General features: G+C 42.4%; 1 protein-coding gene across 1 annotated transcript in view; it reads right to left on the bottom strand.

The window, feature by feature from the left end:
- nbas (NBAS subunit of NRZ tethering complex) overlaps positions 1-25,451 on the bottom strand; it is a 282,352-nt gene that overhangs the window by 159,786 nt on the left and 97,115 nt on the right. The window contains exons 32-37 of the mRNA XM_049590355.1: positions 22,351-22,463; positions 17,567-17,680; positions 11,806-11,919; positions 5,238-5,395; positions 4,675-4,758; positions 1,087-1,263 (exon numbers count right to left, since the gene is read on the bottom strand). Of these exons, the coding sequence (XP_049446312.1) occupies positions 1,087-1,263; positions 4,675-4,758; positions 5,238-5,395; positions 11,806-11,919; positions 17,567-17,680; positions 22,351-22,463 (760 nt within the window). The remainder of the gene's footprint in view (positions 1-1,086; positions 1,264-4,674; positions 4,759-5,237; positions 5,396-11,805; positions 11,920-17,566; positions 17,681-22,350; positions 22,464-25,451) is intronic.

Below are 25,451 nucleotides of genomic sequence, written 5' to 3'. Positions count from 1 at the left end.
ACACAAGTGCTGGAGACAGATGATAAACACAGGTGTGAACGGCAACATGTCTCGGCTCTCCACTTGTGTTTGGATCACCAAAATTCACATTAATAACAGGTGTAAACAGGCTCTTAAAAAGCATCTTTTTCAACAATTTGAAATGGCATCATAAATATATTTGGATAGAAGATATGTTAAATTAATATCTTTTGTGTTTTTTGAGGTCGGTGCATATGCAGCTTGTTTTGCAGCATCACATTTATTGTTCAAGTTCAAGTTCAAGATATCTTTATTGTCCCCAAGGGGCAATTTGTCTTGCAGCCAGTAGTAGAACAACCCAACAGCCACTTTGGGTGCTGCTGGGCATGATATTCATGATTATCCCAATAATGGAAAGTGACCACAATCAACATATTGTGAGTGTAATTTATGGTGATGTGCAATAAATTTGTGTATCATCCCGTTGCTAATCAGCAGGCAGGTAAAGTCATTTGAAAATCTGCTGAGAAGTCTTGCCACGGTTGCAGCCATGCCAAAAAACCTCAGTGTATCTTTGTAAATCATGATCACAAAGCAATGAAACATCATCTCTGTTTGAAGTTAGAGTTGGGTGTGAGGTCTTCTGTAAGTTTAATTTTGTGGTTTAGGCAAAGATCAGATCACTAAACAACTTTTAAGGTAACAGATTTGCTATCTTATCCAAAAAGTGACGAGATGACCCAAAGTCAGATGAAAAAATTGCTCATCAGGCACGTAACAAGCTATGTATTAACGCAGGACGTGAAGCAATGCCCCTCTATAAAATATCAAGTTTTATGGAGTCCTCCTGCTGCGCAGCTCAGGAACCAGTGGAGTTAGAAACAAGCATCAGCAGTCGTTGCCGTAATCATTGGCTGCTTGATCATGCCTTTTAGAGCACACTGCTGTTCATGCATCCATAAACACACATAAGTCAAAACAACACATAAAACCACACACACTCAGACTCACGTTAGTTAGTTAGTTATTTCACTGAGTAGAAACTTTACTGCCCCTGACAAGGAAAACAGTCTTCAGCTTCACAGATCACATCAATCAAAGAGAAAACAGCTAAACTGTTCTTACATGCAGCGGCCGGAGGTAGTTGATGGAGTCCTTCCACCAGCGGTGGTCGCTGACGGCGGTCAGCACAGCCTTGGTGGTCAGTCCTGTAGTGGTCAGCACTTCCATGGTCTTGGCTGTAGTCCTGTGCAGGAGGTCCCCTGCTGTCCCCACAGGGGAGCCCACAGAGGAAGCGCCAGCCTGGGGCCAAGCAGGTGACAGCGGTGACAGGATGGACAAAAAACATGACAGCCCCGTTATTCTAGTGTGTCACCCTGGTGCCTGTGCAGCAGTAGAGTCTCTAACACTTGAAATCATCCTGCATTAGTAGCACAGGATCCTCTGAACACTTCTTTTTCCTTACAAATGAAAAAGCTGCATCAGAGGAGTCCTCTCATCGTTACATCTGTATTGTTATATTAGACCAAAGGACAAATTTGGAGCCGGGGACTCTGGAGTATCAGTGTGGTATTAGACATGGTTATGTTCTGTTCTTTATTAGGTACTTGAGAGCAGCACTTCAATAAGGGCAGGGCTCTTTGTGTTTGTGGGTTTGTTTGTGTAGAGCATAAGGGAATTACAATGTGCACAGTTCAGGCAGCAGAGAGACCTTCCAGCCCTGTGTGAGACACATACACTGAGTACCTGTACAGAAAATGTGCCAAAAGTCGTACTTTGTTGTAAAGTGCTGTCAGTCAGGATGATTACACACATAACCTTAACTCTCGTGACTACAATTCAGGGGTGAATTCTTTGACACAAACATCTGAAAAACAAAATTGCTTGTTTCTTAAAGTCTAAGGTCAACATTTTGGGAGATATGCTTATTTTCTCTCTGGTGTAAAGTTAGATGAAATAAATACCACTCTCAGATCTGTCCATCAAGTGTAAGGCGACAGCCAGTGTCAAGTTGGCTTAGATTAGCATACAAAGTGGAAGCAGGGGGAAACAGTTACCCTGGCAATGTCCAAAGGTAGTGAAATCTGCCTACCTGCACCTCTCAAACCTTTTAAAACCAATGTGTAAAAGTGTCAGTTTACTGTTTTATAGGGGTTATGCACTGGACAAATTAAACTCTAGCCAAAGTTCAGGAAGACAAAACTTTTCATGCTCAGGCTGTAAGTTTTCTCACCCTGCCATTCACTCCTCACACATATGCTTCCTCACTATCTCTAGGTGTCATTGTCTGGGTAGGTCAATTGATTCATCGGCTGATTCACAATCAACCAGTAGCACAGCGACACACCTTCTCTGTCAGCCTATCATCTTACCGCTACTCATTTTAAATACGTCTCTTCCTCTGCTGTAGTTCTTTCTTGCTGCAGTTGTGCGCGCCCTTCACCTCCCCATCACCACGTAGTCCTTACAGATTCATCAGCTTCATCTGCCTCATCAGCCTCAGAGTCATCAGCCACCACCACCACCAGTGTCTGGACTCCATGAGGGGATTTATCCTGCTGCCACTCAGATGTCCCTCGATCTCAAAATATCTCCCTCTGTTGTTCGAGCACCAAAGACTTCTTCATCTTCTAACCGCTTCATCCTCTTGAGGGTCGCGGGGGGGCTGGAGCCTATCCCAGCTACATCGGGCGAGAGGCAGGGTACGCCCTGGACAGGTCACCAGACTATCGCAGGGCTGACACATAGAGACAAACAACCATTCACGCTCACATTCACACCTACGGACAATTTAGAGTTATCAATTAACCTAGTCCCCAATCTGCATGTCGTTGGACTGTGGGAGGAAGCCGGAGTGCCCGGAGAGAACCCACGCTGACACGGGGAGAACATGCAAACTCCACACAGAAGGGCTCCACCAAAGAATTCTGTTAAATCTTAAATCAGCACAAATCATCTGTTAATTTGTATACTCATATTCTGTATTAAATAATATGTTGGATATAAACTTTTTGTCCAGCTGCCATCGTGGAAAATGGATCCCAGTCTAGCAGCTACTCAGTAGATTACCATTGTTTTTCAGGCTGGTGAGTACAGCATATCTAGCAGCCACTTGCATATTTTACTGGCATGTGGCTGGTGGTAAGTGTTACTCAAGTAAATGTAACTGAGTAAATGTAACTAGTTACTACCCACCTCTGGCTACCGCTTAACGTTACAGCACTGTGGTGAGGCCAGCAGGTCGACAGTGACTTCAGAGATGGTGAGAGACGTGTTTCATTAAGATGCTCTGGTAAGAATTGTTCATACACCTCTATCTAACTTGACTATATTTTATTGTTTAGGGCTAAAATGTTTTAGTGAAAGGGAACCTCAGTTTGTGAAGGAATACTGCATGCTGCGCGCCGTTTTAAAAACTGGCCAAAAATAACGGAGTAACACACCATTTGGTAACTGTAACTGAGTTACTAAATTTAAAAACTAATGCGTTAGAGTATCAGTTACTGCCAAAACTAAGGGCGTTACTGTAACGTACTGCCCAACACTGCAGATAACCATACCTGTAAATGCACCGTGCTAACCAAGCTAGCAGCTAGCATCAGGGTTAGCTCTTCTTGTACAAATACCGCCTCTTCTGTCTTCATAAAGCAGGCTAAAATTCCAAACTCAAAGCTTCAAAACATTCCACAAACCAATTAGTGACATCACAATTGCTACATCTATTATTTCATGCAGTATATGCTCCCAACTTATAATTAGTCTGGCACATGAACCCCCATATAATGACAAATTGTCATTTGCATACTTATGTTTTTGTTCAGGTTAAACAAACAAAACCTAATGTTTTAATTAGCGAGCTTTGGACATGTTGGTGGGTAGATTTTTTTACCTTATGATAGAGCCAACTAGCTGCTGGCTTCATAGTTGACAGGCAGACATGGCAGTGGTATCAATCTTTTCATCTGACCAAGTTTTCATCATCTTTAAAATCCACAAAATTAATGGTGCATTGTGATGCAAATTGCACTCTTGGGGTATATCTGACAGCGTGCTACCAGTTTTCATGGCATGTTGGTTACTGCACAATTGGAAAGGATTTTAAAACCAAATCCAGAAGGCCAGTGGGCCGGGGCCAAATCGTTTAGCGCCTTTCATCAATACTTTATTTGGCAGGGGATTGAGGGTCAGCGAATGAAAGGAACTCAAACACACATACACTCAAGATGTTTGTAAAAAACTCAGACACATGGATAAATAAGAAAAAGCACCTTCAGAGTGTGTGCGCACACACACACACACTCACACACACAGCCAGGACTTGAATGTACTTGAGAGAGGAGTGGGGACATCAATACAACAATAAAATGACAACAGACAGTTTCAAATGAGCACTCATCCACACACAAAGGGGATGCAATGCAAGTCATGAAACATTAACACCCACTCAAGGCATCATAAAACTGGAGGTGCTGAAGGAGGAGGAGAAGGGGAGGCATAAATAAACCAAGCGAGCTGAGCAACCTTAACACTAGATTTACACCTCATCAAATATGGAGCAATAGGAAAACACACAAACCGAACAAAAGCACAGAGACACACCCACACAGGAATGGTAACAGAGACGGAGCTACAACTCAGACAAAAAGCGAGCACATTAACATACTGTGGAGAGAAAAAAAAAAAAGCATATGGAGAATAATAACACATGCAAACCTTTACAGAGTCTGTCTCATCGGCCTCTCGCCCACTCTCAGTAATAACAGGCTCCATTTGATAGTTAACTGCCTGGTACAAAACCTAGAGGACAGAAATAGGGAGGAAGACGGAAAACAACAGATGAGACTTGTTGTATTATTTTACAACCCGCTATTTTAGCAGAGTAATCTCATTGGATACACGGATAAAATGTGGTTGGAGGTGGTATGATTAAGAGACAACAGTGTACTTTAAAAAACAAAAAAAGAAAAGAAACCAAATTGAACTAATTTGAAATTTAAAAATGTTCTGTTCAGATAGGATGTTATGCATTAACGACTCTGACTTTGGATTGTTTGTTTTGCCAGGCTTGACTCAGTATTCATATTACAATTTTACTAATTAGCAATTAGTGTTACTAATTATGGTTCCACTGTTGACTGGGTCGCTGAAATTACATGTTATGGTTGTTGGTTTATTCATCTTATTTTTTTGCATAATATTTTGCTAATTTTGAGGATAGTGACTATTGGCACAGAATACTGGTTTAGCAATACATATACTGAAGGTGAAAGAGTGACCTGAGTTTGCAGGTCACTGGAGGCAGCCAGCAGGCCGTGGATGTTGTCGGGGGGACAGTGGGTTAGAGAGAAGGCTAAAAGCTCCTGCCGGGCTTCCAGGTCTCCGTAGCCCTCACACTGACCGAGCAGACTGCACACGTCCCACGCTGGACTGTAACCTGGAGGAAGAACACATGGAAAACAAACACAGGAGGGTAAGAGACGAAGTAGGAAAAATGGATGATGTAGTTTTAAAGGAATATTTCACCCCCAAATATCAGTTTCTCACCTTGTGTTCTGCTGAATTTATTAAGAAAACATAGTTTTTCTTGCAAGCCTCTGGTGAATGGAGAATCCAAAAACTGAGAAAATTCCTAATGAACTGAAGTCATTGGGGTCCACGTTTAACAACAGCAAAACTATATCAAAACATCTGTTTATAAACTCTGACACAACTCATCCAGTATAATCCAAGTCTCATTTATCCAGTCATATGCTCAGTATTTCCCAAACAGAAAGCCATTTCTGACAGGGTACTGAACTAAAGTGAAGCTTACCTTTTCTCTCTTCAAAGTCAGACTCCATTGACAAAAACAGTAATTTTACCATGATGAACACAGGAGCTGCTGATCTACTTCTGCCTTAATCAGATTGTTAGTTGGCGTTATGTGACTTTGGTGTTTTTTTAAAGGTTCAGTTCAGATTCACCAAGTCACACAATAACATAAATTACCGATCAAAGTAGCTGTAGACCAGCAACTCCTGTGTTTAGCAAGATAAGTGTTAATGTCAATGGAGTCTGGCTTTGAAGCGAGTCGGTTCAGTTCCTCATTGGAAAGGTCTGTCTGTTTGGGAACATACGACTGTAGGGCTGCCCCTTTAAAGCCCCTTCAGACGCTCACCGATGGCCCGACTTTGGTCGACAGCCAACTGTCGGCTTGGTGTGTCAGGGCCTTTAAAGCCAGAAGCCAGAGAAGTAAGTCTCAAACTTGTGGTGTCATAGGGTATAAAGTCTGGAGCTGCGCCATAGACAATGAATGGAGGATGGATATTGTGGACCTACAGAATGTTTGTTTTCTTTTGAATTTCTTTATTCTATTGTAGTGCTCTCAGTCCTGAAACAGAGAATGTACCCTCACACTAAGAACGTTCCCCTGGCTGCTCTCAGTGTCATCAAGAAAATCTTTCCCAATTTATTGTCTGTGGAGCAGCTTCAGACTTCATACCTAATGACATCATAAATCTGAGTTTTAGCACTTTAGCTTTTGGATTCTGTGGAGAGTTGTTCATGTTGACTAATATTTTTAGACTCTCTTAGACCGCAGGAATAACATGTATGAATTTTGAAAACAGGCAAAGTTCTCTTATAAAATAAATGAGTACAAGAGATAGCAGCAACCTTCAGTAAAGGAAGCCATAAAAATATTACCCAGCGAAGGGAGATGATCGAAGGTCAAATTGTCAAATATAAAAAATAACAAATTTACTCTCCTTCACACACAAATATATATTATAAACATATATCTCATCAATTATAACTGAGAAGAAGTGGCGTTCATTTCTCATTTTTATATCAGTGTCCTTCAATCTCGGCTAATCTACCCTGAATCCTATCAGACAGAAGACCAAGGTCACACACACACACACTGTATGAAATCTAAGAACTTGCAGAGCAAAATGCAGAGGATATAATGCTGAGATATTGATGACACAATAACATGTACCCTTCCAGGCCTTTGGGATATTAATATATTTTCCTTCCCCACATATATCTTTATTGGTTTGTGCACAGAAGTTAATAACATACACAACAGGCAGTAGTGTTAACACTGTCCTGTGGTTATAAATTACAAACCCCACTCCAGCCTGCTCCCACCCATTCTCATAGAGCCCACTCCCACACACACACACACACACACACACCAGTTCAGGATGCCTCCCCCCCAACTGCCTTCCTTGGATTAATACATATTTAAGTCTAAAACACGTTGCCCCTTGAAGAAAATATCAGGCCGCCGCATTGTAATAACTGTGCTACATTTGTTCCAGCTTCATCACAGTCAAAAAGCAACACGCCGGCATGACTTCATTCCTACAAACAGATTCAATTATTCCCACTGCGTTCGCAGACAGAGAACACCGGTGCTTATCTGATTACACCTTCTCTTTCTCCCAGACACCTCTTTCTCATCCGCACTGTCTCCCGTTACTCAGCACTGTGGGAAGACTGTGTGAAATTCTATTTGTTGTAATTCTTATGTGGCGTAACACGAAGCGGGGTCAGACGAAATATCATTATCGCAGTGACCACTTTGAATCCCATCAGGGAAACTCTGAAGAGCAGGCGGTTTAGATTGGAAGATTATTGTGATATTGTAGTTCTAATTATTGTTCATGTGCACAAACAGAAGCAAAGTCGCTCCACTTCGAGTATTGGCCATTCAAGACAGGATGTAAGAAGCCCAGAGTGGATAATTCTCAAGTGTTTGAAAGCATAAGAAAACCATAGAGGGCCGTACACACATAGAACAACAGCTATAATAATAACTATAACAATAACAGTGTGAGCATCCACATTGATAAACAATAACGTTCTGTAAACAGTGGTGCTATGCATGCACTGTGCACTCCAGCTGTGGTGGCAGCTTACGAAAATGGATATTGATTGGCTGTCAGTGTTTCTATCCTTCGTGAGATCACTCTGAAAGTGATCCAAACATTCACCACTGCTGTTATTATTGATCACATGAAAAAATGTACGTGTTATGGCAGTACTGAGCATACTACTGGATAAATGAGACTTAGATTATATTGTACGAGTTGTGTAAGAGTTTGTGAACGGATGTTTTGATATATTTTATTAAATGCGGACCCCTGTGTATTGAATTTATCAGGAAGTTTTTGGATTCTTCGTTCAGTGTGAAGGCACTTGAGAAAACCAAAATTTTCTTCACAAATTCAACTCAACATGGGATGAGTAACTGATATGTGATTTGTCTTTTAGGGGGGGTGAAGTTTTCCTTTAATACTTACAAGCAATGTTCAAAGAATGAAAGCAATGACACGATGCTATACTGCGTCTTCATTATTTAACACCATTAACCTTCATCTGATTGTGCTGTGCCTTGAACAGTATGTGAGTGGATGGAGTGGATGATTGTCAGCAGCATTTCCTTGGTATGAAAAAAAACCTTCCCTAACGACTGACATACTCCCTTCTTTGAGCCAAGGACGTGAGATTGTTGTTACTTCATTGCTGACAAGCAGAGCGAAACAAGCGATGACAAAGAGCTGAACAGGGGAAAAAAAACACTTTAATAACAGTGACTCTGATGGAGCTCTGTCGTCAGGATAATAAAGGAATACTTCAACCCCCACATGACCATTTGTATATCGGTGACTCACCCAGTGTTACACTGAATTTGTTGAATTTCTCATGTGCCTCAACAGCGTACGAAGAATCCAAAAACAGAAAATTCTTGATGAATTTAAGCCACAGGGGTCCCCGATTAACAACAGGAAAACTAAATAAAAACTTCTGCTTACAAACTGTCACATAACTCATGCAGCATAATCCAAGTCTTATTTATCCAGTCCAGACAGTCCTTGTCCGACTGAGCCAGACTCCACTGACAAAAACAGTAATTTTACCTCACTGATCACAGGAGCTGCTGGTCTATCGCTAACTTGAGCTTGAGTTTTTTGTGTTATTGTGGGACTTTGATGTTTTGAAGAGTTAGCTCAGCTTCACCAAAGCTACACAAAAACACAAACTGTCTAACTGATTGAGGCAGTGGTAGACCAGGTGCTCCTGTGTTCAGCGAGGCAAAATTATTGTTTTTCTCAATAGAATCTGGCTTTGAAAAGACTGTACAGACGTTTCACTTACAGATCAGTTTTCAAGATTTTAGCAAAAATGCCTGTGTTTGGGAAGTACTGAGCATACATTCGATAAATGATACTTGTATTATACTACTGTTGTGTGAGAGTTTGTAAACAGATGCTTTGATATAGTTTTGCTGTTGGTAAATGCGGACCACTATGACAACTATGTTTTTGGATTTTTCGTTCACCAGAGTTTATTTGTTTGTTGAATTTCAGAGCTGAGTCAAAGATGACACCAAGATTTCTGGGATGGGCTCAAACATTTAATGTGAGTGGACCTAAGTGGCTAGTTGTGCTCCCTGTAGTGCTAGGGGGACCAAAAACCAATAACTTCTGTTTTATTATCATTTAACTGAAGATACTTTTTTGTCATCCAGCATTTCACATTCTGGAGGCAGTTAAGGAGGGATGAGATGGAACTGGAATCCCTCAGGTTTCGTGGAAGGTAAATATGTGTGTCATCGGCATAACAGTGAAAGAAGACGTTGTGATGGTGGAAGATGAAGCCTAAAGCAGTAAATCCCAACTGGTCAACCACAGGATCCAGATTTCTTTTTAGTCATTAGTTCAAGGTCCACACATTCAGCTCATAGACTGTATATAAAGATGGACGATGCGTCTCCACTTACCACTACTGTACAGAAGGGAAGCAAAAATATCACTGATCACAGCTGCTGAGTCTGCACAGTTGCAATCACCGCAATATCAAGTTTCCTGCCCACACACCCGTCCGACCAGTCATGAGCAGTGCCACAAAATGCGAGCCCACCGATTGGCTCAAACAGCTGTCAATCACATTAGAAAGTCCCTGTTTTATAACATTAAATAACTAATTAAAACCAAACTTATCAGAAAAACGAACACTTCAAAAAACAGCAGCGTGATGAAAACTACCTTAAATGACAGAAAACATCTAAAAAATGTATTTGATGTGTACTTTGAGTTTTTAGTTTGATCTATGTCCCATCCAGTGACATGGAGGGGACGGGATTTATGACCTATACTGCAGCCAGCCACCAGGGGTTGGTCCAGATGTTTCAGCTTCATTGTTGGAGAGCTGTCATGTAGTCCATCTTTATGGAATGTTGATGAGCTAGTTTGCTGTATCTGTCAAGTGGCTGTCTTTTAGTCACTCGCTCTACAGCAGGAAATGGCACTTCAAAATAAAAGCTCAGTGTCGGAAATTCACTGTATTTAAAGGCGCTGTATGTAAGAATGTGGCCAAAACGGTTACTGCACTCAAATTCAAAATACTGCCACGAGTCGTGTCCGCCCCCCCTCCCCTACAGATTCGAGGTTGCTGGACAGCAGCACGCTGGAGACTGATTTGTTTGCCCACGGGTGGCTGCCGTGGCAGGGCCGCGTCACCGCGTCCTTGATCTTCGGTTTTCCAGCAGATCGTTCGAGCAAGTCCGGCTTCTCTGCTGCTAACGCTGCTGCCGGGATACAGCTGAGGAGGAGCCGGCTGCTAATGCTATGTACGGGGACACTGCTAACGCTGCTGCCGGGATACAGCTGAGGAGGAGCTGGCTGCTAATGCTATGTACGGGGACACTGCTAACGCTGCTGCCGGGATACAGCTGAGGAGGAGCCAGCTGCTAATGCTATGTACGGGGATACTGCTAACACTGCTGCCGGGATACAGCTGAGGAGGAGCCGGCTGCTAATGCTATGTACCAGGACACTGCTAATGCTGCTGCCGGGATACAGCTGAGGAGGATCCGGCTGCTAATACTATGTACAGGGACACTGCTAATGCTGCTTGCCGTGCTGCTGTAGCTCAGTCGTAACTGTAACTGATGCTGAGACTCTACTGACTGTGTGACTGGTAAATGGCGGTGGGTGGCGCAACAGGCCAAAACACAAATTCAAAACATAAACATGATTTGCGGACTGTAAAAATGTTTTTTAAATGCGAATATTCTGGCTGTACAATTGTTGTCAGTGAGATCAGTATGTTATATGAACATTATTCCTTAGTCTCTGTGACATATTAGGAGGATTTTACGACTATTTGCTTTAGATTTCTTACATATAGCTCCTTTAAACATAAAGTGTGTTTTTGACAAACTTGATACGTTCAAGTCACTTGCTGTCCATTCAGAATGGACCTGCAACCCACCAGTTGAGAACCACTGGCCTAAAGGAAGCATACACAGTGCAGATAAAATGGGCCCTAAGATATACCCTTGAGGTACACCACAAGTAATAGGGGCAGAAAAGGAGGAGAGGCCACCAATCTTAACAGAGAAAGACCCATGAGATAAATCGGAGGCAAACCACTTAAGGGCCCTAGATGTCAACCAGTTCTTTAAGACGGTTTGATAAAGTACAGTGATCAACAGTACCTAAGGCAGCAATCATCACAATCTAAAGACAACATTAGGTTATCTGAGACCTTGAGAAAAACAAAGGTTTCTCCACAAAGTCAGTGCAACACAGGGTGAGTAAATGCAATACAGACAATCATTTGTAGGTGAGGTAATCCTTTAAAATTCAAACAAATTTAGCAGATAATTAAAGTTTTCTGAGAAGCTTTCCCATCAGGTTATATTATAATTGAACCAAATCAAGGGAAAGGCAGACAGGCAGGAGGGAGGGAGGTTCATATTAGCTTTTCTACATGCTTCAGTGCATTCTGATACTTCTGTCAACTGCCTGCCTGTGTACTGCCTCACAAGTTTTCCTCTGTCAAACTACATACCTGCAGCCATGAGGTCCTGACAGTGGATGTAGGAGGCCTTGAAGTCCAGATACTGGAGAGCCTGCTCTGCCAGCAGGGTCAACACTTGCCCTTTTCGCGCGTCCTTGTCATCCCCTAGATAGACAGCCAGATATTCACAGAGGCAGACATCAGCACACAGACATAAAAGTATCTTTTTAATCTTGAGAAATGTCAACATGTCAACGCTGACACACTAAACAGCAAATCTCATAATCCTGCATATCACGTACAACATCTGGCTTAATAAACCTCTTATTAAATCTCCATCTCACACACACACACATGGGCTCAAGGTTGGAACATAAGGGCGTCTAACTATATTAGCTGCACCACAGACCGAGCCTGAGACTACATATTAATCTGTGTCTGCCATAAATGAGGTTATTGCCGTGTCTGTTCATCTCAAAGAGGGAGTATGAAATATTGAAAAAAAAATATATATATATGCCATCCCGCCGTCTCGCTAAACAGGAATAAATCTCAGTTTGATATCTTACTGTTGGCCACGGTGTTAACATTCAAGTGGCGGCTCAGGACAATCTTTGATCTCTGTCTAAGTTCGGTAAACAAAGAGGGAGAGGACGGGACGATCAAAAGAGGCATAGGGAGAAATAGGACTTCTGAACAAACCTGCAGACTGCAGATCAAAGACCGCGGTCTGAGATGAAGAAATGGTGCCGGATTGGTCCATGTGAGTGTGTTTGCGTGGGTTTGTGTGCCAAGTGAGTGACAGATAGAAATGCGGTGTTTACTGCGATGAGGGAGGGTGGGGAGAGAGGTGCTGGTCAAATATTTTCAGGGTGACTGGTGAAAGGGTGTCTTCAAAAGCTGTCAAGACCTCAATATAGTGGAGGTTTGTGTGTGTTTTCTTTTAGACCACACGCTTTTATCAAGACATTCTCTGGCATTTATTTCAAGCCGATCTAAATCAGACATCTCGGGAATCCAATTGAAGCCTTTACCTGTGGTTGACGGGCCAATCAAAGGATGGGATGAAAAGGTGAGAAATGTCAGAAAAACAACAAATAGAAAATACTTGAGTCAATAAGCTCTGACTGCAAAATGAACTCCCGAGGCTCTTCGGGATCCTTCCTGAGTCAGCACATTTTAATTCTCATTTGGAATATCATGATTATTGATTCATTCAGACAAAAACAACTTTTTTTTCTTAGCTCTACCGCATAAGACGGAATGATTTACAGAGCATTTCTGTAGACCGAGGCGGGAACCGAACCCTTAGGGTTTTTAACCGGTGCGCTGGTGATACCTGCATTAAATATTCACCACAGAGCCCCGGAGCTATGCGCCCTTCAAAAGCCTCCCCCCTGCATTTATTTATTTAAAAATTTGTTTATTCCTCTTCTCATCTCCCTCTGCCTTTTTTTTCCCTCCCTGAAACCACACAGTGAGAGCTGCCTGCTGACTCAATGTGAGCGGCACAGACACCGAAATGCCACAAGGCCGGTTAGCAGGTTTCCTTTAGCTGGTGACAGGCCTCAGAGAGAGAAGACAAGCTACAAGTTAAGAGACGGAGGACAGAAGAGAGAGGAAAGCAACGCATACGGAGCGACAGACAGAGAGAGGAGCTGGTATTCTTGAAGCGACGACACATAAAACAAACATGGAGACACAGAGAGAGAGAAAGACAGGGATGTTTGTGTCATTCTGGAGCGCAAGAAGTAACAGGCTGACATCTTAAACTTTCCCACATGGCAGTTTCATGTGATGGTGATGGTGGGTAGGAGAGGTGTTTGGAGAGGTCCAAATATACAGACTAAATACTTCATGAATTTTAACTAGGAATTCAAAATGAGCCAACATCACTCACGTTTCATGTGTTGACTCATCTCTTAACGGCAGTGTGTGCTCACAGTGATACTGTTCCACAGTTTGTAATCCCAAATGGGAAATATGAAAGCTCACATGCAAGCAAACATGAAAACCCCTTATGAAAAAAAAAAAACAAAAAACTAAATATGGGAGCATCCCATTTGGAATTACCACAAGCAAAATGGTGTAAACATGTTTCTGGTCGAGAGCTCGGCTTACAGTAACTCCTACAGAAAGTGAATATGAGAGGATGGAAAGAAAGACCAAAGCAGGCGAGGAAAGACTAGAGTCGGAAGAGAGGAAAAGAGAAACACTGACTTTAAAGGTGCCGTATTATGCTCAATTTCAGATTCATACTAGTATTTTTTGGTTTAACTAGAACATGTTTACATGCCTTACATTATTCATTCTTCCTCAGATTCAGGAGGAGCAATGCGGATTCCGTCCTGGCTGTGGAACAGTGGACCAGCTCTTTACCCTTGCGAGGCTGCTGGAAGGGTTGTGGGAGAAGACTTACGACTGTGTCCCTCTTGGAGTCTTGCGGGGAGTACTGCGGGACTACGGGGTACCAGGGTCACTGCTGAGAGTCATCTGGTCCGTGTATGACCAAAGTGAGAGCTGCATCCACATACTCAGCATAAAGTCAAACACATTCTCTGCGGGTATTGGCCTCAGCCAGGGTTGTCCCTTGTCTCTGATCCTGTTTGTGATATTCATGGACAGGATGTTAAGGCGCAGTTGGGGGGAGGAAGGGGTCCCGTTTAGTGACCTCAGAATTGTATCGCTGCTTTTTGCAGATGATGTGATTCTGTTGGCTTCACCATGATCTCCAGCAGGCACTGGGGCGGTTTGAGTGTGAAGCGGTTGGGATGAGAGTCAGCACCTCCAAATCTGAGGCTGTGGTTCTCTGCTGGAAAACAGTGGATAGGCCCCTGCGGGTTGGGAGAAAGTTACTGCCGCAGGCGAGGTAGCTCAAGTATTTCGCAGTCTTGTTCACGAGTGAGAGTAGAATCGAGCGTTAGATGGATCGGTGGTTTGGTGCGGCTTCTGCAGTGATGTGGTTGCTATGCTGGACAGTAGGTGAAGAGGGAGCTGAGCCAGACGGCAAAGCTTTCAATTTATTGGTCCATCTTCGTCCCAACCCTCCCCTATGGTCATGAGCTCTGGGTAGTGACCGAAAGAATGAGATCGCGGATCATAGGCTGGGCTCAGCCTTAGAGATAGGAAAAGGAGCTCAGACATCCGGAGGGAGCTCAGAGTAGAGTCGCTGCTCCTTCGTGTCAAAAGGGGTCAGTTGAGGTGGTTCAGGCATCTGATCAGGATGCCTCCTTGGCGCCTCCCCTTAGAGATGTTCCGGGCACGTCCCACTGGTAGGAGGCCCCGGGGCAGACCCAGAACACACTTACATATCTCATTTGGCCTGGGAACATCACAGGGTCCCTCAGGAGAGGCTGGAAAGTGTTGCTTGGGAGAGGGATGTCTGGGGTGCATTGCTTGGCCTGCTGCCCTCGTGACCCAGCCCCGGATAAGCGGATGAAAATGGATGTATGGATGGATTATTTTTCTTTTGAAGGTCTGCCTGAGTATACCTGTATGTACCTCTGTCTGTCACTCTGTTTTAGTGCCTGTCTCTTTAAGCACCACTCTCAAACCAGACCAATCTAAGTCAGTGTCTGGGGTCTTTGACATCTGCGCTTATGGTGTCTCTGTACCGTCACTGCAGCTGAGGAATGACTGTAATGGCACTTTAAAAGCACTCTCTACCTTTATACAGTATAGTTGTGATATCACATGATGTCACTCATCACCTCCAGAGGCGGTTTGGCTGATCGGATCACACTGGGTTCTGGGAGCGTTTGCACCTGTACTTTCATGTGGTCAAGCACTATTCAATCACCCAAACTGCATTTAAATGCAGGGTGTAAAAGGGGTTCCTGTCAGCTTTAAAGGTGGTTTAAGGATCGATGCTTTTCTCTCAGGCAACAAGCAGAGCTTCAAAGAGGCCGAACAGTGGGCGCCTCGATTGTAGGTACAACAAACACATGAACTCTGAATTTTTTACATGGATGATGTAACATTCTCAGGACTTCTTAATATCGTCTATAAAACTTCATCAGCTTTGAAGAATGGTAACTGAGATTTGGGTTAAAATGAGGTCAGACAGATAAAGATAACAAGTATTATTTGAGGTGGTATTTATGAATGGACTGCCATTCAGAAACAACATATATCCATCTATCCTGTTCACAAATTCCTTGCAAATCTTGGTATACAGATATAAGTTCAAGGCTCAATACCATTTTTTCTTTTTACCCTTGTCCCTCATTTTCAAGTCCGCCTTTGCCCCTTGGAACAGTTACAAGAGGTAGTGGTTAAAATCTTCCCCTAATGAATGGGACAAGTCTTCAAGACATTGATATGTCATAGATGCATCTAGAATAATAATGGTATAATCACAATGACATTTTATTTATCTGATCGAGACAGAAAAGCAGGGATGCTCACAAATGTGTTCACAACTTAAGTTTCGTGCTATCCATCAGTCTAACAAGTCATCAAACATAAAAGAAAATTGCTTCATTAGCGGTGCTCTGTAGGCTAATGTGTAACATTTGCTCCTACCCTGCCCGTCTGCACTGATGTTAGAAGAGAGGTAAAAAGTGCAGCAACTTTGCTGCTGGATTTCAGTTAAATTATAGGCCACATATGCCATCAAAGGGGGGGAAGCAACATAATACATTAAAATAACATTACACAATAGCCCCATTTGCATTGCCCCTTCAAGGTGGGAATCTCACGCCATTATCCCGCCTCGTCGTTCTCTATAAAAGGTACTATCACACAACTGGGGGACAGAGTTGCCTTGCCTTTCCACCAGCAGCGGAGGTAGTAATAGCACTGAAACAATGTCTGTGGAAAAGGGACAACTGGCAGGATGGGACCATGGACAGGACGGGTGTAACGTTGTGAGAAAGTGTAATGTGTGCAACCTCCTGTTGGAAGATGTATGATAATAGCAGTTAGCAGCTAACTCAAAGAAGAACAGTGGCCAAAAATGTTCAAAAACAATGAGATCCAGGAGCTCCTTACCCTCCAAGCAGAGGATGAGATCAGCTCCCATATAACAGAGATGATAAATAATTGTTAATGCCATGTTCCCATTGTTATTGATTATGAAGTGCCAACATGTATGTTATATGTCACACTAGAGCCTGACACTATTGTGCTACATGTCTAGCCCACCAAACCTCTTCTGCGATGCCGGCATGCTGTCTAAAATCACAAACTGGAGCAGCATGATGCCGCTGTTGCTTGGTTTTGTGTAAAATGCAAAGGCCCTAAACCCTAAACATGACTGCGCAAACCGGGGGGGGTAAAGGTTAAGTAGTAGAGGCAGGGGGTGAATTGGGATTGAGCCCAAGGCCTAGAGCTGAACTGCTGACTGTCCTAACAACATGAAACTTTGGCGCAGGAAAAAAAAAGGATTAGAGAGCACAGAAAGTGACATGTCTGGGGAATGAAATTTTCTTGCTCCTTTAGGATATCTGTGTGTGCGTGCTTGTGTGTGTGTGTGTGTGTGTGTGTGTGTGTGTGTGTTCAAGTATGGATTTTTGCTTGCGAGCTGTAACGCCGCTCATGAAGATGAATTTCCCTCTTGTGTGAGAACTGTCAGTGCGCTCGCTGAAAGTACCCACGCATGCTGCTAGGACGCGTCTATGTGCCTCATGTGGGCGGTCCTTTCTCACTTAATCTCATGAGCTTTGTCATGAAACTGCCACCAAAGAAGAGTCTTGTTCAGTGAATATTTATTGAATGTTCTCCCTCGTCCCTATAATAAAACCCAAAACAAAAGAGAAGAAATGTGCTGCGATGAGGTCAGCAGCGTCTGTGTCAGTGTGTCTCTACGTACCTGCCACTCTGAGAAGCGAGGCCAGATTAAGCAGGGTAGTGGACTGCTTGTAGGCCGTGGTGCAGTGGGCGATGCACTCCTTTATGAGAGACAGACGGTCTGATCGCAGGCGCACTGGGAGGGAGAGAAGGAAGGCAGAGGAGGAGGGGTGTCAGACATGTTTTGCTAATTACTGTATTCAATCTGGAAAAGTTGCAGCTGATGATACAAATGATGCAGCGTAAATGATGGATGCAGCAGCTGTCGGGTTGCCTGCAGTATAATGACATGCAGTATAGCTTGTGAAAGTAAAGCCCAACCCTGATTATTCATTGACTGATATTAATGATGATAGATGTTCAGGGTGTTTTTTTTGTTTTGTTTTGTTTTGTTTTGTTTTGCTTTATCACATAATATAAAAATTCTGGTCATTATCAGTGTCGGTAAAATGGCAAACATAAGTAGATATCTAATTAAAAAGCCACAAAGATATTTTGATGACATTTTGAGAACATTATGAAACATCAATTAACTATTTTTGTAGTTTTTTAAGTAAAAAACTGCTTCGGATTTGCTTCTTTTCTCTTTTTCATATCACTGCAAACTGAATGTTTTTGAATTTTGGACTACTGGTCAGACGAGACAACGTGACCTTGGACTCTGAGAAACTGTGATGGTAATTTTTCACTAATTGCTGACATTTTATACACCAGATACTCAAGAAGATGTGAGTTCATTAAATAAGAATGAAAATTATCATTAGTTGCAGCCCAAAACATTAAAACCAGAATTACAGCCTCAGGGTTGTATGCGTCTGCAGTTGCAGTTACAGTGTACATCTATATCTTTGAAAAGACTGATGCTTCACACATATCTCCAATCCGGCAGCACAGCAGATCTTTACAATCAGTACAGTTTCAAGGAGGACACCCAAGATTAATGTCACCAATTCAGTATCTGGCCAAATGTCTCCCCTTCTGTTCCTGAGTTGGCCATAATATTGAGTAACGGCCAGAAAAGTGTTTTTGCATAACTTTATTGATGTCAAAGTGAAGTTGACCTTTGACTTTCTGGACATGGAAAGTCATCACTTCATCATTTTGTCCTATCAGACATTTGTGGGAAATTTTGTGAAATTATGGCTTGTTTTGTGGGGTCACAGAGACCTTGTTCTTTGACCACCAAAGTCTAATCAGTTACTAATAGAGTCCAAGTGGACGTTTGTGCCCAATTTGAAGAAATTCCCTCAACTTGTTCCTGGGATATTGTGTTCAGGAGAATGGAATGGACACAAGGTCACAGTGACTTGACTGTAGACTACCAAAATGTAATCAGTTCATTGTTGAGTCTAAGCAGACGTTTGTGCTCAATTCAAAGAAATTTCCTCAATATGTTGTTAAGATACCCCATTCGCGCAAATGGGATGGACGGACAACCCAAAACAAAAATGCCTTCAGCCACAGCGTAAGAAAACACTGACAGTTTAAGTAAATAACAATGATCATGTTGTTACAACGCAATGTTCTGCTGAGAAAACTTGGGTCCTGGCATTTATGTGGCTGCTACTTGACAAGAACCACCCTACCCCAAACACCATTGTAGACCAAGTACACCCCCCCTTGGCAACAGCACTTCCCAGTGGCAGTTATTCACTTCACCTGTCAGTGGTTTTAATGTGGTGGCTGATCCGTGTACAGTATATCAAAGTTGAATTATGTACAGTAACAGTGAGATTCAAATAAGCATGCAGCCTAAAAGAACAATAAAGTATTACAATTTTGTCTTGCATATGTATCTTTACCTGTTGATACAGAAAAGGCAACTTCATCTGATATTATCAGCCTGCAGACTTATTGGTCCAGCTCCACTTTGAAGCAAATATCAGAACCTCATCTAATCTTGTCAACCATAGTCCACTGTTACCTGTAACCCTGTACAAGGAAAACATTTTGTTTCTGTTTGATGTGGCATCCATGATTTTGTTGTTTGAGTCCAGGAATTCCACAGTGTGAATGTACTCCTGGAGATTCATTGATTATTGTTTGACATTAACAATATTTATGTACTTTGGCTGATAACTTGGTGCGTATCAATGCTTTCCCAGTAAACAGCATTGCAGTGAACTTTTCGGGAGGTCTTCAACTTTCTCACAATTTAAGTTCAAGATACAGAAACTCCCAAAAATCCATTTCCATATTTTCATTCTGAAAACGTGAGAAATAGCATGTTTAGTGCCTCCACAGGCCTCCATGCTGTCTCTGCACCCTGCTGAGGATCTTTATGGCTTGGTATCACTTTGGGCGAGGCCTAGAGGGAATTCTGGGGAGGGTGGTGTGTATGAAGCATTGCCTAAGGCGCTGTTGGGGGCTGGGTAAGATGGATTACCTATGCTCAAATCCTTTCACTTCATACTTGTGCGTGTTTATCTGTGACTGTGCCAACTTACAGGAATATGGCTTTTACTTAAGTGGAAGAGAAGGATAAGTGCATTTTATGTGGACAGTATGTGTGTCCTTGAGTCGCTGCAAAAGATTGTGAGAGGGCACCGCAGGCAATACGGAGCTATGGAGCCTGAACTTTGAAAACAGGCTTTATACAATAATCACTGGTACAATACTCACATAGCACAAAAGAGTAATATTTGAAGAGTTTTCCTTTTACTACACCTCTCTTTCATTCATTCTTGCTTCCTGTTTGTTCCCTATCACATTTCTTTCTTTTCAGACTTGCATCTGTCCTCGTCTCACGTAGTCTCACAGGAACGGTTAAGTGGTCAGTGAAAAAAAATGTGAGTAGATGGCAGGAAGTGAGGAGAAGGAGGAGTTAGGGAGCTGTTCCTGTTTCTGAGTTGACGCAATGGCCACAAAAGTGTTTTTGCAAAACATTATGAATCATTCATCATTTCATTCCATTAGACATCTGTGTGGATTTTTGTCATAATTAGCATGGAAATTCTTGACTTATGGCCAAAAATATGTTATGTGAGGTCACATCAATCTTGACCTTGACCACCAAATTCTATTCAGTTCATTGTTGAGTCCAAGTGGACATTTGTGCCAAATAGGAAGAAATTCCCTCAAAGTGATCTTGAGATATCACGTTTATAAGAATGAGACTGACAAGGTCACAGTGACGAATGTCACCACCAAAATCTAATCATTTTATTCTTGAGTCCAAGTGGACATTTGTGCCAAATTTAAAGAAATTCCATCAAGGCATTTTTGAGATTTCATGTTCAAAGGGTGCAACGGATGGGTTCACAATGTCCTTGACCTTTGACCAACAAATACTTATCAGTTCATCTTTGAGTCCAAGTCAATGTTTGTGCCAAATTTGAAAAAAATTCCCTTGATGTTTTCTTTAGGTATCACGTTCACGATAATGAGACAAAGTCACAGTGACCATGACCTTTGACCTATAACCACTAAAATCTACCAGGTTATCGTTGAGTTCGAGAGGACGTTTGTGCCAGATTTGATTTCAATTATGAATTACATTCAACTACATTACAAATTCACAGTGAAATTGACCTTTGAGATTTTGGATATAAAATCACTTAACCATTTCGTTCCATTAGACTAGACTGTGTGAAATGATGTCATAATGAGCATGAATTCTTGAGTTACGGCCAAAACATGTTTTGTGAGGCCACATTGACCTTGACCATTGACCACCAAATTCTAATCACTCTATTCTTGATTCCAAGTGGACATTTGTGCTGCGTATACAGAAATTCTCCCAAGGCATTCTTGAGATATCACGTTCACGAGAATGCAATGGACAGGGTCACAGTGACCTTGGCCGACAAAAAATGTATCGGTTCATCTTTGAGTCCAAGTGAACATTTGTGCCAAATTTAAAAAAAAAAAAAAAATCCACTAAAATCTAATCAGTTCATTGTTAGGTCCAACTGGATGTTGGTGCCAAATTTAAAGAAATTCCATCAAGGTGTTCTTGAGATGCTACATTCAGGAGAACGGTACCATGCTGTTCTCACTGGGCAGTGAAAAAATGATGCAAACAGACAGCAGAGAGTGAGGAGAAAAAGGAGTAAGGGAGCAAAAAGGAGTGGAAAAGAAGAACTAAGGAATAAGTGATGCAGAAAGAGAGGAAGACGGAAGAGGGAGAGAGCGTTGGCAGTTTATGGCTCTCTCTGTCACAGTGGTTTAAAGCTGGCAGCTCAGTTTGATGAGGGCAAAAGGGGGAAGGGAGCACGGGCCTGGGAGGCAAACAACACCTCGGTTCAGGGGTGAGGCGATGAGGGGCCAAGCTGGTTCATTCTGGCCCCACAGTTTCCTTTAACAGAGAGCCACGTCTGGAAACTGCTGCGATGGGGTGCCAATGTGGAGCCACGAAAAAGAGAAGGGAAGAGTGTGGAGGTGAATACTGATCGGTCCGGTTTACAGATGGAGCGGAAATCTAAAAAAATTACGTGTGTATGAGCCTGTGTGTGTGCATGTAGGAGAGAGCACACACGCAGAGACCAAACACTTCAATCCTAATTAGGCCATCAGGCAGATGTTGTTTGCACAACAGTTGATCCATAAATAACCATATATTTAGATATAGTGGCAAGAAGGAGTGACATACGGAGGGATGGAGGAGCTGACAGCAGGGAGGGAGACAGGCTGGATGGTACATGGGTGAGGGAGGTGGGGGACGATGTCCTTACATCCTCTACATATTTGAGTTTATATTAAGAACACTTGAATGAACAGACGCAACACAGAAACCAAATCCAAACACAATTGGGGCTAACTGAGCACATTTACTCCCCAGATACAGACGTAAACACTGTATGATACCTTGCAGTGGCAGGATGCTGACGCTGAAGTCTTCTAGCTGGCTGAGGGCGCTGATGAGGTCCAGCTCCTCCTGGATGGTCGGAGGACAGTCGGTGATCAGCTGGAGACACGCCCTGATGAAGACAACAACCAGTTAAAACAGCAACACGTGAAAATCAATCAGCTACATTAATCTGTCACATGAGTAATCAATCAGATAACCTCTGGGGACTCAGAGGAGGAAGTCCTATATGTAGATACACACCAGCTGATGTTCTTACGATGTGGTCATGAGCAGTTGCCAAGCAACCATTGGACATTCTGGGAAGTTACTGTTCATAGTCAAGAAATAGTTTGGCACATAACCCTCAAACTGCAAGTTGTCCTTTTTTAACAAACTAAATGACATGTTAATTACTTAACTAATTAATTAGCTTCAATTAGAGCCAGGCTAGCATTGTCCCCCATTTCCAGTCTTTGTGCTAAGCTAGGCTAACTGTATATAGCTAAATATCCAGCCTATTTGGCTGTTATCAGGGCTTTAAATGGCCGATATCAGTGTTGATAAGCATGCTAGTTATGGTAGGGGTCTGTCACACCCATTACTTGGTTGAAAAGACCATTATCAGCCCATTAAATGAAACTTTCTGGCATAAAGGGCTTTCTTGGTATTTTATCCCAAGTGTGAGAAAATTCAAAATGGAGGGCAGGGTGGTAGATGGGTCAAACACATGACTTTTTACCCAGGACTCTAAAGTTCAAGTCCAATGTGAAAGCAATATTCATGCCAAACTGTGGTCTTTTCCTACAGCTAACCATGTGTTTTGGCACCTCAGCTGGCAACAGCCTTCTGAACCGACCAGTAGGTGTAGCAGGCCCCTACTGACTTATATTTATGAGGATTATAACCACAGATAATGGCCATTTAATGGGCTGATAACATCCCGATCGGATGACGCATAAAGGAAAGGAAAGGCTCTCTGCCAGAAAGCAATAAATGTTGAACTATTCCTTTAATTATCAAAGAACAAGGTGAAACTAAAAGCCATTACAATCACTTACTGTTTTCCACATTGGAGGAATTAACTTTAAACTAAACACTAACAGTCACTTACATTTAATCTGATAGTTTGCAGAGAGTGATTGTAAAGCAGCAGCAACAGTTTTGATTGCATTACAAACTTCGCGGGAAGGACTAAATGAGTTTTACTTATTCAGGTACACACTTTCAAAGTTGCAGCAGAAATTGCTTATTAAATCTGAAGTTTGTGAAGTTTCCACGTCGTGACCAGAAACATGGTGAGACTGCTCGAATGGATTTATTTACAAAGTCTAGACTCATTTGACGGATCTACAACTGGGGAGTTTTCTCTTCCAACACAATCCACACTCATTACCCTTAATAGGATTATGTAGCACATCACTTAGCATATGTAACAGTACACGGAGTGTGTGAGTGTGTGTGTGTGCGCCTGCTTAAGATGCCAGTATGCTCTCTTATTTTCTTGTTTGTTTTTTTTTCATCACGTTATTATACAGCAAAGCAAAATAAGGCAAAGATTGAGAGAGGAGAGGGAAAAATAACTAAATGATTAATTTACAAATAAATAAATCCCATATAAAACAACAGCTTAGAGAGGAGCTCTGACGTGAGTGTCGGTTAAGTACAGAAGAGGAAACTTGTCCTTGGAGTGTTAAATTAAGAAACGCACACAGTTTTGTTTAACCCTTGAAGTGTGTGAAAAACCATCAGAGACGAGGAGGCGTTTCAGTATCCCTATCAGCGTAATGAAAGCAATCCAAAACATACATTCTCAAAAACAGGTTGAATCGATAGTTAACAGACTGGAGTACACACGCTCAGCAAAACACTCTCAGCAGCTTCCCACTCTTTGAGCGCGGCTAGCGTTCTTGCCAGGAACAAGAGGTTTGTCCTGGCAAACGAGAGCAGAGGAAAGGGCCGCGGATGGGCGAATGAGAGACAGAAAGAGGGCATGTTGATTATGTACTTGTGCTGTGAAGTGTCTGCAGGCGTGTGTGTGTTTGTGTGTGGAGACCGCCTTAGAAAAGATGATGGTGGGGGAAAAAAAAAAAAAATCTATTTCAGTTTCAAGAGTCACGATATGCTTTGCAGCAAGCACTCTGTAATTTGCAGATAACTACTTCCTGTTAAACACACACACACACGAGGACACAAGTTAACGTTTGTATAGCAGCTATCAATGCAACACCGTAGTAGAGACCTTGCCCTTCTTTTGACCAAGCCGAGCGGTGTGCGAGCACATCCAGCACCAGCAGCAGCACCAGCATACTGACGCAATCATTCATTCTCTTTCTTCATTTCTGTGTCATTTCCGCTCCAGCTCTCTCCTGCTCAAACAAGGCCTTGCGAGATGAGCTTTCTCAAATACGAGAGAGAAAACCAGCAACAAAATGAATCACCCCTCTTGGGCTTATTTCTGACATCTTTCCATTTTCTGTCTGCATAATGGTTGTTGAAATATGTGCCTCTTTCTAACCAGAGCACCTGCAAGTTTTAAAAAGCTACACCAAAGACATTTCAAAAAACTTGTACATATATCTAGAATAGAAATGAAAGGATAACGCTGACTCTGGCCTGAAGCTTAAACAACATAGATGACGGGGCAGAAAGTTGGAAAACACATTTCTTCACATTTGAGAGCATTAAGTTTTACTGCGACGACAATGAAAAGTAAATATTTGGCATGCTGAATTGACCTTTTCCAGTTCTGATAATGACATGTGGGTCGATCTACCTGGGACCAACTAGATGGAGAAGTACCTTATCTAACTCTGTAAGGAAGGACTGTAACTATATTTCAGTAATTATATGGATATTTCACCCCCAACTGACCATTTGTGTATCAATTATTCACTTTGAGCTAAGTTGAAATTGTTGAGTTTTTCCTCGCATGCCTCCAGTGAGCGAAGAATCCAAAAACTGGACACTCATAGGTGTCTGAGTTTAGTATACAAACTCTTACACAACTCATGTAGTATAACTTAAGTCTCATTTATCCAGTACAGCCCTTCCTGATGGGAGACTGAAATAAAAATTAAACTTATATTTGATCTCTTAAAGGAAATGGAGTCCAGTGTAG

Source organism: Epinephelus fuscoguttatus, linkage group LG11 (genome assembly GCF_011397635.1).
Source record: "Epinephelus fuscoguttatus linkage group LG11, E.fuscoguttatus.final_Chr_v1".
Classification (NCBI taxonomy): Eukaryota; Metazoa; Chordata; class Actinopteri; order Perciformes; family Serranidae; genus Epinephelus; species Epinephelus fuscoguttatus.
Note: the sequence above shows the minus strand (reverse complement) of the source record. Positions and strands in the feature narration are given on the sequence as shown.